Source organism: Silurus meridionalis, chromosome 18, assembly GCF_014805685.1.
Source record: "Silurus meridionalis isolate SWU-2019-XX chromosome 18, ASM1480568v1, whole genome shotgun sequence".
NCBI lineage: Eukaryota > Metazoa > Chordata > Actinopteri > Siluriformes > Siluridae > Silurus > Silurus meridionalis.
In genome coordinates this window covers 23096293-23113782 of record NC_060901.1, presented here as the reverse complement: position 1 = coordinate 23113782, position 17490 = coordinate 23096293, and the positions used below count along the sequence as shown (strand labels likewise).

Below are 17490 nucleotides of genomic sequence, written 5' to 3'. Positions count from 1 at the left end.
AGTTTTGTCCATTAAGTGGACACAATAATAGGACACAATATGACAGATCAGTAATGTTCATTAAGTGCATGGTAGTGCAAATAACAGTGTGTTCACTGGTCAGTAGGGTTGAAGTCAGGGCCCGGTGTGGGACGCTTGAGTTCTTCTCAATGTTTTCAACATTCAGATCAGATGTTGTATTTTTGTATTTTCAATGTAACCCAAGAAGTTCACCTACACCATATGGTCTAAATTTGGTCGATATCTGACCACCACATTCATATTTAATGTTCAGTAGGGTTGAAATTAGGGCTTTGTGCCAGACACTCGAGTTCTTCTCAATGTTCCCTCCGTTCATCAGCGTCACTTTTGGGGCTTGGTGCAAGACATTCGAGTTCTTCATGCCAATGCTCTCAATATACAGTAGGGTTAAAATCCCAACTCAGTGCAGGACAGGCAAGTTCTTCTTGTCAATTTTCTCAATGTTCAGTAGGGTTGAAATCAGGGTTCACTGCATGACCCTTGAGTTCTTCTCAATGTTCTCAACAATCAAATCTTTTTTGGGCGTTTTTATTATAACCCAAGACGTTCACTGACAATAAAGGGAACTGACTCTTTTTTCGGGTTCCACTCTGCTTTTGCATTGTTCACATTCGACATAATGGCTATACAGCCTAGCTAGCTAAATAATGACCTAAATCATTTTTGAATCCTCCTCCTCAACTTATAAACACATTCATAAGCCACGTTTATCATTGCAATACTGCATATTCCGGTATATAAAAAGATCCATCCCAAACATATTGATTTTTCTAAGACACAACATCCTGAACTTTATAATCGAAGACTTTCTTGTGGCAGAAAACCTACTGACAAAGCAGCATTGACACTGGTCCACTTCTCTACATCTACTTATAAAGTTTAACTTTTTTTTTTTCTTTTGATAATTTTTTTTTAAATTTTTATTCATTTCTTGCATGCCTTTATGGTCCATCAAACAATAACCACCAATCAGATTGAAAAAATTGTTATTAATTCCACAAGAGGGCAGCCGAGTCCTCTTTTACAACTTTTCTTTGGCACATGAGTAAATTCTGAAGACTCTGAAGTTCCCTGAATTCTGAGGTTATGTCACCACCTAGAGGTTTACTATAAATATCGTTTTTATCTGGACAAAAGTCCATGTATTGTGGACATTTGAGCAAGGTATGAACATCACATTCCACATTTACGTCCCATTTGCTCTTATATACTCGCACTTCCTCATTCTGGATTGTACTTGTGGAGATTTGTGCTCATTGAGCCACAAGGGCGGTGAGGTTTGAAATGTATTCCAAAGGTGTTCAGTAGTGTTGAGGTCAGAGCTCTAGAGCAGGCCACTCAAGATCTTCATCTCCAGCCAATACAAAGCATATAAACAGTCTCCCAGTTCAAGGGAAACAAAATTGTAGCTGCAAAACTCAGGTGTCCCAATACTTTTAAAATGAATTTCAAAATATACAAAAAAATGGCTATAAAATCTTTTTGCTAAAATATATTTTAATATAAAAAAAAAAAAAATATATATATATATATATATATATATATATATATATATATATATATATATATATATATATAAAATAAATATTTATATTTTTATAAATACTTTGATCTCCATCCTCATTTAACTGTAAAGTGGGAAATGTATTTACATTAACCTAAAATATATGAATTTATAATAAATATATTTTTTGGTTTAAATGAAATATATTTTCGATTAAAAAAAACAATTATTATTGAGCATCACAGCATACAACATATATTTAAAATATTTTTGAAAATATATTTTGGACAAAAATGCTTTCACCATATAGGCTGTGTTCATTAAGCTAATAAAAATTGTAGTAGTATTAAAATATGAGGGATTTTCCAAATATTTGGCAACTCGAAATCAGGGTCTCTCCACAGTCAGCACATCCTTCAGATTTTTCAATTTTTTTCAAACCTCTCAAAAAAGAGGAAATGTAAAAGGTTTTTTTTTTTATGTCACAACGTCCCAGTTTCTATGACTACTGTCGCCAAGCAACGATCACACAGCGCACCGCCTCCTTCGATTTAAAGAACGTAAAGCGAGACACACTCTCTCTGTGTTTCTCGGTCTCTTCAGGCTCGCATGGCCTTGGTGGGCCTAAATCGATATCGACATTACCTTTTAAAATATATATACTGTAGAAAGGCAAATATTTACTCCATGGTGTTTCATTCAGTTTTACAGGGTTCACTGGAGTCCTGAGGCTCTGGGTTACTGATCAGAAGGTTGGGGGTTCAAGCCCCCATGTACATGTGACTAATGTAAATCCAGAGGCTGAGGTATTATAATGCTAAATTAATAGGAATAATTGTGTTGTAAAATCAGAACGATAAAAAAAACCTGTACTGAAATAATGACATGATTATAACTGTTGACAGAAACTGTCAGAATGGACCTGATTGGTCCACAGGAAAAGAACAGATTCTTCATAAATAAAGTCGTAAGAGCGTCTACATTTGGTGCTCTAAATTCAGAAAAAAATAAAGCGTGCATATGTTATTCCCTTATCAATTATGCGTAATCAAATCCTATGCATTACTGCATGGTTTATCCAGAGCATTAGTGATGGGAAGTTCGGATCATTTTAATGACTTGGTTCTTTGAATCTCTTTCATTAAAATAAATGAATCTTTTTTTTTTGAGTGATTCGGTTCATTTTGTTCCTTTTCCACATTTCTACATTTCCAATAAACAGATCCCCTAACACGTCTACATACACCAACTTTAAATAGAGCTCCAATAATGAAAATATGACAATATGACAAAAGACAAATGATGATGAACAGAATGAGTAGCTTTGACTCCCATCTTTTGTCATGTGACTCCCATAATAATTGTAATAATTGTAACAACAATGGGAGTCACGTCATTTGCGATGCTTTGCTCATGCGCCAGTACCAAATGAACGAATCACTCTTTAAGACGATTAGTTCTTCGGAGTCACATTAAAGACTCAGAATCGTTCATCAACGACCTATCGTTGCAGAGCATGGGTCTCCAATTGTTTGTACACCACGAACCAGTTTCAAGAAAAAAACCTCTTCCAAAAACCCAAATCTGCTACATGATTCATAGATCTTCTGTTATTAATAATCATAGTATTGAATAGTCGAAAATCTGCTTTTCCAAAGGCAAAAATTTAGCTTTTACCTTGATCACTCATTTTGTGCTCACAGCTGTCAGTGCATGCGACCTTATATGGAATTTTGTGGGCGTCACTATATGCAAATGAGCAAATATGCTTTGCAATCAGGATACGTTTGTGATGAAAAGCAGGATTTGTAAATCCATTGGAAAAGGTTTTAGTTATTTTTTTTTTCATGGTTCATACACAAAACACACACACACACACACACACACACACACACACACACACACTCATAGCCTCTGTTTAATGAATGATGAAACCCATTGTTATTAAATGGGCTATTTTAAAATCGCCATACAAAGCGCCTTACAATTTTCCCAACCCAACAGTTGAGGGTTAGGGGCCTTGTTCAAGGGCCCAGCAGCGACATAATGGTGGTGCTTGGATTTGACCTTCCATGATCTTCTGATCCAAAAATCGAACACACTATCCAATCACCTTCCAACCACAGTGATGCTGACATTTAAATAAAGGCACAGAAATCTATCTTGAGATTTTTCAATACTCTTTAATGCGCTTCTCAGTAATGGAATATGGAACGGTCGCGATTTCCGGATTTATCGAAGTGAACGTTCAACAGCACAGTCGGTAAACGTGAATCTGTGAGGAAAAAAAAAGTTCATTTGTTCAACAAAGCTGATTTTCCCAGCGTACTGGAGATTTTTTTGTTCTTCGACTTTAACAATTTAGTTCAAGATACACAAATATAGCAGGATACCACAAATACTCATGGCGACTGGACTGCCTATACTATTTGACTGAAACAAATTTGTATTTTTTTTTTTTTCATAGTGGAACATGCAAACTACATGTGTTCAGTCAACGGTCTACAGTCGAATGCTGAACCTATACCCTAACTATTATTAAGGGTTTTATAGTTTTTAATATATTTTCTCTTTCTTTACTTCCTACTCATACACCATTTCATTAAATCTAATATTTCTCTCCATGATCTCTCCATTTGTTTATTTTCTCTCCAGTACTTGGATTCACCACCTCATCATCTTCCCTCGTGTTAGTTTTTCACCCTCTTTCGCTCTATCTACGACTCACAAAGCCCCCAGATCATGACAGGAGCGAGATTTCTGTCTGAAGAACTTTCCGCCATCGCGCTCTTTTTCCTTCGGGTAGCGCGGTACAAGATTGGACAGGAAGCGTTTTGCCCGTGTGCTCAAGCTCTCACGCCGACCCCCTGTCGCTCCCTCTGCCCCGACGGCCGCCAAAGACGCCAGGCTTTCTCCTCGTGCTGCCCGGACGGCCAACTCCAGAAGCTCTGTGGTGCCGTGGTCCAGAGATGCGGACAGTTCCACGTATGGAGACTCGTAAAGCGCAGCGTTGGATCGAGCCTCTGTGAGACAAAAAAGAGCACTGTGAAATATACAGCAAGCTTTACGGATATATGTCTGTCTTTCATTTCATGTATACTGGAATAACTTTATGGCGACCGATCAGGTAGAACATTATGACCACCTGCCTCGTCTGTTGGATCGGACCACACGGGCCACAAATAGGGGTTTAAACAGTCATTCCTATATTCCTCCTGTCTTTTCTTTTCAGCCTTGTCTCTTCTGTGTCATCTGGAACATACTGTCGCGATTAACAAATTGCTCAGGCGTCCATCTGCCTGCTGATACTATCATCACAGTACACATGCTCATAATCTGGCATGAAGTGGATCATTTATTGCGAATCATCTTGAAAATAAAAAAAATTTAAAACCAAGACAATTAGTCCAAGGATGCCTCTATTCTCAAATATGAACATTTGTGGTATCATTATATCATTAAGACCTGAAACTGGGACTAAAATTCCTGAAATGCTGGCATTTTAAAAATAAATAAATAAATAAATTACTGCACAGCTTTTTAGAATGCCAGCACTGGTGTGTGTGCCAAAAATAAAGCCACTGCTTCTGAAAAGATCTCCTACCCCAAGATAAATTTATCCTTGTCCGTCTGGCAGAACATTTCTTTATTTATTTACTAATAAAAAATATGCTTGCGCTTTAGTTTTCGTGATCGACTTTTGTAATTTTGTCATTTGAAACCTGTTTTCCTAAACCAGTTCTCCTGATTTAGTTCCCCTGGGACCAGTTCTCCTGGGACCAGTTCTCCTGAAATAAATTCTTCTGGAACTATTTCTCCTGGACCAGTTCTCCTAGAACCAGTTATTTGGAAACCGGTTCTCTTAAAATCAGTTCTCTTAAAACCAGTTCTGGATTAGTTTCCCTGAACCCGTTCTCCTGAAACCAGTTCTCTGAAAACCAGTTCTCCTGGATTAGTTCCCCTGGACCAGTTCTAATGGAACCAATTCTCCTGAAACCAGTTTTTTTGGAACTATGTGTCCTGGACCAGCTCTCCTGGGACCAGTTCTCCTGAAACAAGTTCTTCTGGACCAGTTCTCCTATAACCACTTCTTTGGAAAACAGTTCTCTGGATTAGTTCCCCTGGACCAGTTCTCCCGGAACCAGTTCTCCTGAAACCAGTTCTTTTGAAACCAGTTCTCTTGGAACCAGTTCTCCTGAAACCCGTTCTTTTTAAACCAGTTCTCTTGAAACCAGTAAATCCAGTGTCCTTATCCAGTTTTGGCTGCATTTATAGCTTCACCATATGGACAGTACCGGGACACCGAACTTGTGGTCCTTCGTGTAACTTTTAACAAAAAGTTAGAGGCACACAATTGTATATGATGTCTTTAGGTTGCGGTTTTGAATTTTCCTTCACTTGAACTAGGACCCTGTTCCTGCATGACAATGCCTCTGTGATCTGCTTTACATGGGGTTGGAGTGGAAAATCTCCCGCTATAACATCTTCAGGATGATTTGAAACAGCACACCAGACCTCCTCACCTCACCTACATCAATACCTGGCTTCTTTTACTGACTTAACACACTTTGTGGCCAGAAATCTCCACAAATCTAGTGGAACATCTTCCCAGAAGAGTTGGGCTTACTGTAATAGGACTAAATGGGGTGTTTGAAACGGGATGTTTGAAGAGCTCATATAAGTCTTATAAGCAGGTGTCCATAAAGGTCTGCATAGTATCATTTCGGAGCGTGATGACTTTCCTAAATCCCATGTTCTGTCTATCTTTGTGAGTAATCTGTGTCTTGCCTTGGAACCACTGCACACTAAGAGCTGGATAATGGCCTTTCCAGGTGAAAAAAACTCATTATAAAACTGCATCTCTACCTGGCCACACACACACACACACACACACACACACACACACACACACACACACACACACACACACACACACACACACACACACACACAAGATATTTGTACAGCATGTCATAAGGAGGCTATTAACAAAGAGAATGGTAGCTGTACAAAGCTGGGTAGGGTGTTGGGGGGTTTGAGAAGTCTAGACAGCTCGTGCTTGAAGTGAGAACATTCCGGTTTCCTCTAACACCTCCGAATGCAATTAACCCCCGAATGCCAGGTGACGAACTTGAGGCGGAGTTACGTGATGCAACTGAGAACGCTGATGATGTCGTTATTGAAATTAGTCACACTCTGTCCCTCTTGCCTAATGATTCACATAAGGAAAACACACACACACACACACACACACACAGACACACAAACACACACACACACAAAACCCCATTATGATGCATTAGACGACAATGTGGACCCGAAGGCATATAAATACGACGAGCAAGCACAGATTGCAAAACAGGCCCAGATGTGCACATCTGTTTTCCCCTTCAGGTAAAAAGGTACAAAAACACAGGTGAAGAGAACGAAAACCACATCTCTGCTTTCATTCAAATTTGATAACATCTAGCTGGATACATGGGACACACACACACACACACACACACACACACACACACTATTTTGAACATGCACAAGCAATTCAGCAATACATACACGCAAACGCACACCCCAAGCCAAAAACAAGACAGAGGGCTGAGAGAAAAACTAAGATCCGGCTTTAAAGACTTTAAGAAGCATAAGCGGAAAACAAATCGATTGGACGACGGGCGGGAAATCGAATGAGAGGGCTATCGAACAGACCTCCAGGCATCCGGAATAAACAGGAAGCAATAGTAACATGCGCAAGGGCCGAGCTACAGTCAAACTCCAGATCCAAGCATTGCAAGTGGGAGAGACTTTTATTTGAGAACGAGGGTCCAAGCCGGCTGACTTTTCTTTATTTTAAAATCGTTCAAGCGGTTGACACGGGTTTGAAGAAAATCCTGTGTTTGTTCTTGTGAGTTTTTCGTTCATTTCTATCGCTTCATTCAGCTCCCGGCGTGCTCTAGTGTACAGGGCCGAAACGACAATAACACTGCTCGACTTGATGAAAGCCTTCTTTTAAAACCAATTCTCTTGAAACTGGTTCTTCTGGAACCAATTTTTCTGGAACTATTTCTTCTGGACCAGTTCCCCTAGAACCAGTTCTTTGGAAACCAGTTCTCCTAAAACCAGTTCTCCTGGATTAGTTCCTATGGACCAGATCTCCTGAAACCAGTTCTTCTGGAACTATTTCTCCTGGACCTTCCATATCTATTTCTCCTGGACCAGTTCTCCTAGAACCAGTTCTCTTGGAACCAATTCTCCTGGAACCAATTTTTCTCGAACAAGTTCTTCTGGACCAGATCTCCTGAAACCAGTTCTTCTGGAACTATTTCTATTGTAACCTCAAACCATTCATTTAGGTGTGGTTTTGGTGTTTAAAAAAGAATTGGACAAAGAAAAAGGGTTTTCCACAGAGTATGAAGGTTAGGGTACTTTTGAATCAATTGAAACCTGAGTGAAGTATTAGAGTTTAAAATAAAAAAACAATAAAAACAATATTTATAAGAAATAGTTTGAAACGTTTATCTTCTAAAGGGTTTTAAGGTCCTTTTAGGACAATTGGTGGGCCGTCACAGCCAGCAAAACCTTACGTTTGAAAAGATTTTTGTCCAAGTATATATATTCAATTATTCCCAATAGTCTACTGTTTTCATTTCATTGCTTTTCTCTGTGTCTGATTAAGTTGAATTTCTATCCAATCAGATTTCTGCCGTCACATCATGTATTGCCGGGGTCAAAGGGATCTACCTTGAGCCTTCAGTATCAGCAGTGTGGGCACCTGTAGCTTCAAATACATGATGCTTGACGCTGTTGCATTAACCAGTTAGATTTCACTCTGAAGCCATCTAGCAGGTGTACAATAACATCAGCAGTTTCATGTCCTTTGATTGGATGGTCAGAGAGCACACTAGTCAGAGCTTGCAAACCGCATTCGTAACAAACTGCACAAGCTTAAATCTATTCATGTGGATTTAATAGCTGTTTTGTTTTATTCCACAATGGCCGACAGAGGAGATTCGGTCGCTGACAAGGACATTTACAAGAAGGACTTTGAAGAAATACTGGACATCCTGAGGAAAAGTCGGCTGAAACAGTTCCGACCGGTTGTTTTTTTCGTTAAACAGTTATATTTTCATATTTGATTTCCTGTTGAATTTGAACAAACACAATAAAACACACAATTTGCCTTCATTTTAGATCCCCAGGAAAAATGCATGGAAAAAACAGGGACTTTTTATGAGGTAAATATCGATGCTTTTGCTAAAGGTGATGTTTGTGGGCAGTGTAGCTGTGGCTACAGTGAAAGGAGACATGCTAAATTGTGTTCAATGGATTTCTTGCTTTAGTAATGCCATTCATTCTCGTTTTATGAGATTCCTGTGATGCAGCGCTTTGTTCTACTTCGTTTCTCTGTTAAACTGATGGTGTCTATAGCCGTTTCTTCATAATGAAGGTATTAATTAAGAGGTGGATTGATTCAGGTAGGACATCACTAAAGGCCTGGTTGTGAAATGCACTGTCATTGTCGAGCCTTATAAAGTCAACCATTACTTGATGTGTTTTCAGCAAAGGAGCACTTCTGGAGGGTCTCTCTATAAAGGAACATGCACAAAATAACTTTCTGAGTCACAGGGAGTTACTGGATTATGTCATATTATCATGTAAAACCTCTGAATCCTCATCCAAATAGAGCATGAGACAAGACAACACTCTTTAAGGAGTGAGTCAGAAGGACGTACCCTCCGTGCTGACTTCTCGTGAACGGACCAAGTCGCTTTTGTTGCCCACGAGGATGATCGGAGTCTGAGGTTGGTTTTCCCTGAGGAGAAGGCGGAGCTGAGCCGTGCGGTGGAAGCTGCGCCGGTCTGTCACCGAAAACACCAACAAACATACTTCACACACCAGCGTGGACAGATCCTGCAATAGAAGCAATAGGTTTTACTCAAACTTAACCAATAGGATTCATGAACATTTTGTCCTCAAAGTTGATGTGTTAGAAGCAGGAAAAATAGGTGAGCGTAAGGATTTGTGCAAGTGTGACAAATTGTGATCAGCTAGACGACTGGGTCAGAGCGTCTCCAAAACTGCAGATCTTGTGGGATGTTTCCGGTCTGCAGTGGTCAGTATCTATCAAAAGTGGTCCAAGGAAGGAACAGTGGTAAACCGGCGACAGGGTCAAGGGTACAGTGGACAGGGAAGGTTGGCCCGTGTGGTCCGATCCAACAGACGAGCTCCTGTAGCTTAAATTGTTTAAGAAGTTGATGCTGTTGATGCTTTGACGGGTCATGACTGTTTTAGCAGCTAAAGGGGGGCCGACACAATATTAGACAGGTAATCATAATGTTATGCCTGATCGGTGTATAGTATATAAATATAGCTGAGCCCCTGGTAGACATACACAAAAAAGTGTTTGAGTGTTCAAGTATTTCACTCGAATTACTAGACCTAAACCTGTGCATAGAGTGTAAGATCTTCTGCTATAGAGCTCGGAACTCAACTCTTTGGAATAAATTGGAACTCTGACTGCACCTCAGGCCTCCTCAGTTCCTCACCTACATCAGTACCTAACTTTACTAAACACCCTTGTGGCTGAATAAAATCTCATAAATCTTTATAACACTCCATCTAGTGGAACATCTTCCCAGAAGAATGGATGGAGGCTAAATGTGGAATGGGATTTTCAAAAATCACAAACAAATCCACAAACTTTTGTCTATATACAGTAGTTCATCTAACCAGCTTTATCTAATGCCCAATCATAGCGGGTTTCTTCAATGCTTTGAACCTTCTTGCTGAGAAAAATAGCATTACAGGCCTTCAAAGCGAAACATCATGCCATCGATCAAGACATCTGTGGAAATAAACATTATGAAAGACACAATCCAAGCAATGCAAGCTCTGACATATCTACAACTTCTACAGTATCTCTACATTAATTTTACAAATGTACGAGTGACAATATGATAAATATATATCTTGCATACTGCCGAACAATATCTCCTGAACATGGAGCACAAATATATGTACGCCTTTTCTGAAGTAGTCATCGAATTTCATCTCACCTGTCTCCAGTTATCAAAGATGAATATGGTGCTCTCCTCGTTGTCCACAGTAACAATGCGAACGTAGCCCTCGCCTGTGAGACGAACACAAACAGGCACAAACAAAAGTCGTGACCCGAGAGAAACGGCTCCTGAGAGACTGGTGTTTTTTTTTCTCTTTCGCTTCTCTCTCCAGGCGCTTATGTAACTGCAATAAGACCCCCACCGAGCACAGAAAAACAAACATCAAAAACTAACATCTTTTCTAGGCTGTTCTGCTCTCCACTGTGTTAACAATCATGGTTGTGCTTGATGCTGTTTACTGAACGGTTGGGGAGGCCATAGGAAAGGCATCTGTTTGAAAATAAACTTGTTTGCAGATAGACAATGCTTCCTTGTCTCATATATGTTGATGGGTGTTTGAGGAACGAGATCACTTTCAAGCTTGAGGTCAATTGTTTCCTTTGAAATATGGCACCACCATCATCATTATATAGATACATGTATCTGTGTGTATATATGTATATAACTCTACCTATATATATTTTTTTGGAATCCGATATTATTTTATAAATGAAAAAAATTATCGACTGATTAATCTTTAACGGCAAACACGATCCAAGCCAGCTATCGGTATTGTTAAATTGTTTCATTTTTCATATCAACCAGAAGGAAAGATGACCCTATGAAAAATCTAGAAAATCTACAATTAGCACCATTAAGAGCGTTAAACATTACGTAAAATCGATCGCAGTGCATTATTGGTTGATAGATATATACATACCGTCCGAGTCCACGGATGCAGTTCTGTCCATTTCCCCAGTGAGGGCGATAGCGAGCGACGTTTTTCCCACTCCGTTCTGGCCCAGCAGGGCGATCCTGAACGGGCCACCGCGTCTGTCTTCGACATCATCTCCCGCTGCTTCATCCTCCACTGGAACGAAGCTGACCGGTGGAGGCGATGCCGCTTCGGTTACTCCGATTTCGGGCGTCCAGTCGCAGTCATCGTTAACGGCTTCTTCCCGACGGAGCTGGTATTTAAACGGAACTGGGGTGCTTCCTCTACGAAGTGGTGGGGCGCTGGACAGAGTCATGCTATTCAAAAATTAAAAAGTAGAAAATAAGGTTGCAGGGGGAACGGTAAAGCCCGACAGGAAGCACTAATCATGTACACCGCATCAGTATCAGATCAATACCAGCAAAGAAAGGTGGATGATATACATTATATGGACACCAGAGGGACAATGAGTCCGCATTTGCTCTTATAATACCCTCCACTCTTCTGGGAAGGTGGTACATTAGATTTTGCTGAGGTTTGCGCTTATTCAGCAGGTCAGATGAGGAGGCCTAGGGTGCCAATTCAAGTCATTCCAATAATATTCTCGGCTTAATCATGAACATATTCTGTGCCTTTTTGTGGGTTGTGACAGCCTGATTGTGTTTGTATGAGCCTCTTTTTATTGACATGCCAACAATTTTCCTTCAGTCCACCCCCATCTCGGGCTGTTTCAGGAAAAAAGAAAAGAAACGCCAACAAGAGCTTGGAACAACTGGATCATTTTACGGTGCTTTGCTTCAAGAAAACCTCATTAAGACAAGAAGAAAAAACAGTCAAACCAGAATATTTTCAATATGAAGCAAATTTATTATCGGTTCAGAAGGACGAATCTGGACGATGAGTTTCGTGCACAAATCTTGTATAACTCCATGTCACAGGTAAGCAATTTGGACTGTTTACGGTACCCTGTTTGGACGCCTCCCTTCGTTTCATAGACACCCAAACGTCTTGACCATTTGACTGTGCTGTTCGATCCTGTAGAGGTGGAGATTTGTGAACAGGGGGCGGGAATCATTTGAATGCCCTACCCACCTGATCTTGAAATCTTAAAAGAGATCCAAAAGAGATTTATTGTACCTAACACATATTTCCACCCCTGTTCATCGTTATTCTCAGTGCTCGAATTGAGGGGGGATCCGGGACCCCCACATAAGGCATTAGGGACTCCCCAATGACAAAGATTACACAACTAGGGACCCCATAAGACTCGACTCAAATCGGGATATTCTGGGTTATTCTAATGATAATGATTAGGTGGGTTGGACTTTGAAAGATTCCCACCCAAAGCCCCGCCTCCAGGATTAAACACATTCAAGCCCATTGGAAGTCAGTTTTCCAAATAATTACTATTATATAATTATTTTAAAGTTATTATTATTATAAAATGTGCAATACTTTCCCACTTCTGATAATACCTATATGCACTGCTACTGTTTTGCCCTCAAGATTTAACTGTATATAATGTTTTATTTTATATTTTGTATATGTATTTATCTTTTGTTTATTCTTTCCTGTAATCAGGGAATTTCCTTATTGCTGCTGTAGCCACCCAACAAATTTTATTGTATCACTACAATAACAATGAAGTCTCTTTATTATTATTAAATAGATAATTTTAATAATTTGTTGAGTAGACGTGGCACTCTGCAGCTCTCCTCAGCAGATTGTCAGGTTTTATACTGAAGATTGACACACAAGGGCAGATCACGTCCAGAAAATTCCTCGATTGCGATCTCGGTCGTTTTCCGTCCTCCGTCATGCAATCCTGCCACGATTCTTCTCATCCTTCCATCGTGTCGAGCTTTAGCGTCGAGGTGACTCACCTTCTGTAGGTGGAGAAATTGTACCGTCTCACACATCTCGAATCGCTGCGTAATCTCACCTGCTGGACTGCAGCTAGGAAATGCTGCTGTAATCGTAAACAGCGTCCCGTACTCATCCCAGGACTTTCCGTCCTTCCTACATACTGCTGTATGTAGAACGAGACGATCATTTCGAATGAGTTTTGACTTCTTTTTTGGTTTCACGTCCTCTCCAGGATTTTTTTTCTTGCCACTTGGGTCATTATTTAGAGATTTATTGATACGGCTGGATTTCTGTAAAACTGCAAGATCTCATTGGTGATAGTGTCCGATAGAAAGAGAAAGAAAGAGCATGAGCTCTGGATGAGAAACCATATTTATTGGCTTGAAAATGTCCAGGTAAATGCATTACATGACTATAAAGATCTCAGGAGAGCTCAGAGGAACATGACTGGAAACAACCAGGCTTTTACCTAAGGGAGAGAGAGAGAGGACAGGGGATGTTGTAACCTCTCCATCTCTCTCTTTTTTCTCTTTCTCTCTCTTGCTCTCCTATTGGTCATAGTGTCCAAGAGCGAGAAAGAGAGATGAGCTTTGGATGTGAAAGAATATTTTTACGCTCAATAAAACAATGCAGGGAAAATAATTCCGAACTAGAGGACTATGAAGATTGCAGAAGATCTAAAAGGAACATGATTGGAGACCACCAGGCTTTTATCTATTACCTATGGTAAAAGAGAGGACTAGTTGTAACCTATCCATCCTTCACTCACCCTCCTTTCCAAAACTTCACCATCTCAATAATCTTCACTATCAAGGAGTAACTTCATCTTTCTATCATTTATCCCCTCCCCCAAAAAAACCCAAACACCCAATTACACTTTCTTCTGTTTATTTTTTTGGAGGACAAATGAAGGAGCTGCATTTTTTTAAAAACTCACTTACCTCGACCCAGGACCTTCAAAACACCCATCAGAGATGCTCTCGCTCAGCTCCCTCTCTCTCAGTCTTGCGCTTCAGTTTGGAGCCGCTCAAGCGCGCACCCCCCGCCCCATTATCGTGCGCGCTCCCGTGGGCGCGCACACGCCCACCAGATCCACCTGATCCGCGCTCACGACTCTGCGCCGCACCCTCTCTCTCTCTCTCGCTCTCGCTCTCTTTCTCTCGCATTTATTTATATTTATTGTATTTATAAAACATTATTATTACTATTATTATTACAATTATTAAGCAATGGAAAAATAGAAACAATAGAATCCCCAGCAGGTTATTATAACAAATATTATTTATATATACTGTAATATACTTTATATATATATATATATATATATATATATATATATATATATATATATATATATATATATATATATATATATTTATATATACTATATTTTTGTATAATAAAATATTCGTACTTTTTTAAACCCCTTCTAAATGAGATTAGTTGTAAAAGACAGGAATCAGTAGAGGGCAGCAGAGAGCAACTTCTAGCGTGAATACAGTGTGAATACAAGCCCACGTTTTAGACACGAGTTTGATAATGACGTGATCCAGGACGTTTTTGAGGACCAGGTCGCCCTGCCACACATTAGAGTGAGGCAACAAGACCAAGTATTGACAAAAAATAAATAAATAAATAAAAAGAATGAGATGCACCAGTAAGCCATAAAAGGAACAACCACTGAGATGGCATAGGGAAGAAACCTTGAGAGGAACCAGTCTCAAAAGGGTAGCACCAGATGTCTATCTATCTATCTATCTATCTATCTATCTATCTATCTATCTATCTATCTATCTATCTATCTATCTATCTATCTATCTATCTGTCTGTCTGTCTGTCTGTCTGTCTGTCTGTCTGTCTGTCTGTCTGTCTGTCTGTCTATCTATGGTCAATTAAAATAGTTAATGGATGTTCTGATTTACCAATAACACCCTGTACACATCACAGAGCACTGTACACTAGTCAGGGCAGTTCTGACTGTTTTTAGTGAGTCAGATCATTTGGCTCTGCTCACCAGGTCTTTCTGCTTATTGCTATGCCATTTCTGTAACCAGTGAGTCATTTCATTTGTCTAACTGCAGCTGGAACTGGCTTAAAGGTGTACATGCAGGTGTACTGGCTGCCCCTGTGTGAATGTGTCGGATTAAAGCTCTATCCAGAGTGCATTCCTGACTCACACCACAGATCCACCATGATCCTGACCAGGATTAATCAGCTACTGGAGCTGGGGGAACTAATGAATGTCGTAAAATCATATATATATATATATATATATATATATATATATATATATATATATATATATACACCTCCATTACTCCATCCTCCTCTATCTATCTATCTATCTATCTATCTATCTATCTATCTATCTATCTATCTATCTATCTATCTATCTATCTATCTATCTATCTATCTATCTATCTATCTATTTACTTATTTATTTATTTAAAATCACTGGCTCATCCAATGAACCTCACAACAGAACTCTGATAAAACCATAACCATTTTGCCTCATACACACAATCACACACCTATTGCAAGTTTGATGGAATAAAAAGGTCAGGAAGCACCAGACTTGTTCAAGAATGACACATTACTACTTTCTACATTTTGGACAATTTGTTCCTGACTCTCCTCCACCTTCTTTTTCCTCCCTCGCTCCTGTCTATCCATTCATTTCACTCATTTTCACCCATTATATCTAATATTTCTATCATTACATTGTGCCTGCATGCCAATTGTACATACGGAATTTGTACTGGCTTCTAACTCTTGTGTGTATGTGTGCATGTGGTGGTGTGTGTGTGTGTTGTAACACTGCGTATGTCCTGACCACAAAGGCCCCTTTTCCAAAGCGCTCCAGCAATGAGCTGACCGAGTCCTATTATCCCCCTAATCCCCATACCAATGTAGAGAGAGAGAGAGAGAGAGAGAGAGAGAGAGAAAGAAATAGAGAATAAAGATAGATAGATAGAGAGAGAGAAAGGAGGGAGGACTGACAGTGAGGTCATCCTGCCCTGGTCTTCATTAGATACAGAAAGAGAGTGAGATTTTTTTGGTAATGGAAAGTTTGAAACTTTTCACAAGCACGAATGTGGACACAGAATAAATACACAGAAAGTGAAATTTACTCAAAATCCATTTATTCAAGACACATTCAATTTATCTGGATAAAAAAAAAAAATAGAAATGCCGTCCACACTCGGAACTGATTGTCATATAAGTGTATGATTCTCTTTTATATCAGCACTAGAGCAGAAAACCATATGGTAGTACATAAGTGCATGACCTATTCAATAAATAAAACCCACACAGAATAAAATGAGGATCCAAATAAAGCAAATGGAAAAAAATATCACATAATTATTATTAATAATAATAATAATAATTGTAATAAATAATTTACAGAAATTAGTATTATCCGTGTACAGATTTCTAAAGAAAATTTGAAAACGACTCTTGAAAGATCAAGCTTTAAAATATCTCTGCAAAAAAAAAAATATATATATAAAAAAAAAATCAGTAACCCACAGCGTCCAGCTCTGTGTATCCTTTTTTTTTTTTTTTTTTGATCAATTTGGTATTTTTCACTCGTTTTTTTTCCATTCTTTTCATCCAACAGACAAAGTCACACAATAAAAGCAGTCTGCAGTTCCCTCTTGATTATGTTGACACCAAAAGTATTGGGACACCTTCTTTTTTTTCCAGCCGTGTTGGCATTTTCGCCGAACTGTTCCAACGAAGTTGGAGGCGCACCATTGTATGAGATGAAATTTTCCCTTTAGTTGAACCTAGAACAGCGGAACCTTTTTTCCACCACGGACCGGTTTAATGTCAGACAATATTTTCACGGACCGGCCTTTAAGGTGTGGCGGATAAACACAACAAAATAAAATGATACGACCATAAAAACTGGTATTTTCTAAATATAATAATCGTGAATCCACTGTGTTGTTTTTTGTTCATTTTGCTCGTTTGGGGGTTTGAATTTAGCGGTAATGTATTATGTGTTAGCGGCCCGAGCAGCACCTTTAAGAAGGTAGTGGATAGAGGTAAGACGTGTGACCAAGGCATCATGACATGCATAAAAAATGAGTCATAGACAGATGTGGTGGAGAGAATCCGGTAATTTTCCAAAATAAAACCGTTCAGAATCAGATAATAAATAAAATCTTTCTGTGCGGCCCGGTACCAATTGACCCACGGACCGGTGCCGGTCCGAGGCCCGGAGGTTGGGGACCACTGACCTAGGAGACTTAAACCTGTTCTAGCATGACAATGCTCCTGTGCAC

The 17490-nt window shown here is 39.5% G+C and overlaps 1 protein-coding gene across 1 annotated transcript; it reads right to left on the bottom strand.

Annotated features, from left to right (window-relative positions):
• Window positions 1-3688: 3688 nt before the first annotated feature.
• On the bottom strand, window positions 3689-14264 carry LOC124400794 (GTP-binding protein REM 2-like). Its single transcript, XM_046872555.1, has 5 exons — window positions 14140-14264; window positions 11339-11649; window positions 10576-10649; window positions 9253-9430; window positions 3689-4548 (listed from the first exon to the last, which is right to left on the bottom strand). Exons 2-5 carry the CDS (start codon window positions 11646-11648, stop codon window positions 4250-4252), a joined length of 861 nt encoding a protein of 286 aa, XP_046728511.1. The 5' UTR covers window position 11649; window positions 14140-14264; the 3' UTR covers window positions 3689-4249.
• Window positions 14265-17490: the final 3226 nt, after the last annotated feature.

Coding starts and splice junctions, on each gene's coding strand:
- LOC124400794 (XM_046872555.1), bottom strand. CDS start 11,648: ATGACTCTGTCCAGCGCCCCACCACTTCGTAGAGGAAGCACCCCAGTT. Junction 9,431..10,575: donor TCTTTGATAACTGGAGACAG/GTGAGATGAAAT, acceptor CTTCTATTGCAG/GATCTGTCCACGCTGGTGTG. Junction 4,549..9,252: donor ACGAGAAGTCAGCACGGAGG/GTACGTCCTTCT, acceptor TTTGTCTCACAG/AGGCTCGATCCAACGCTGCG.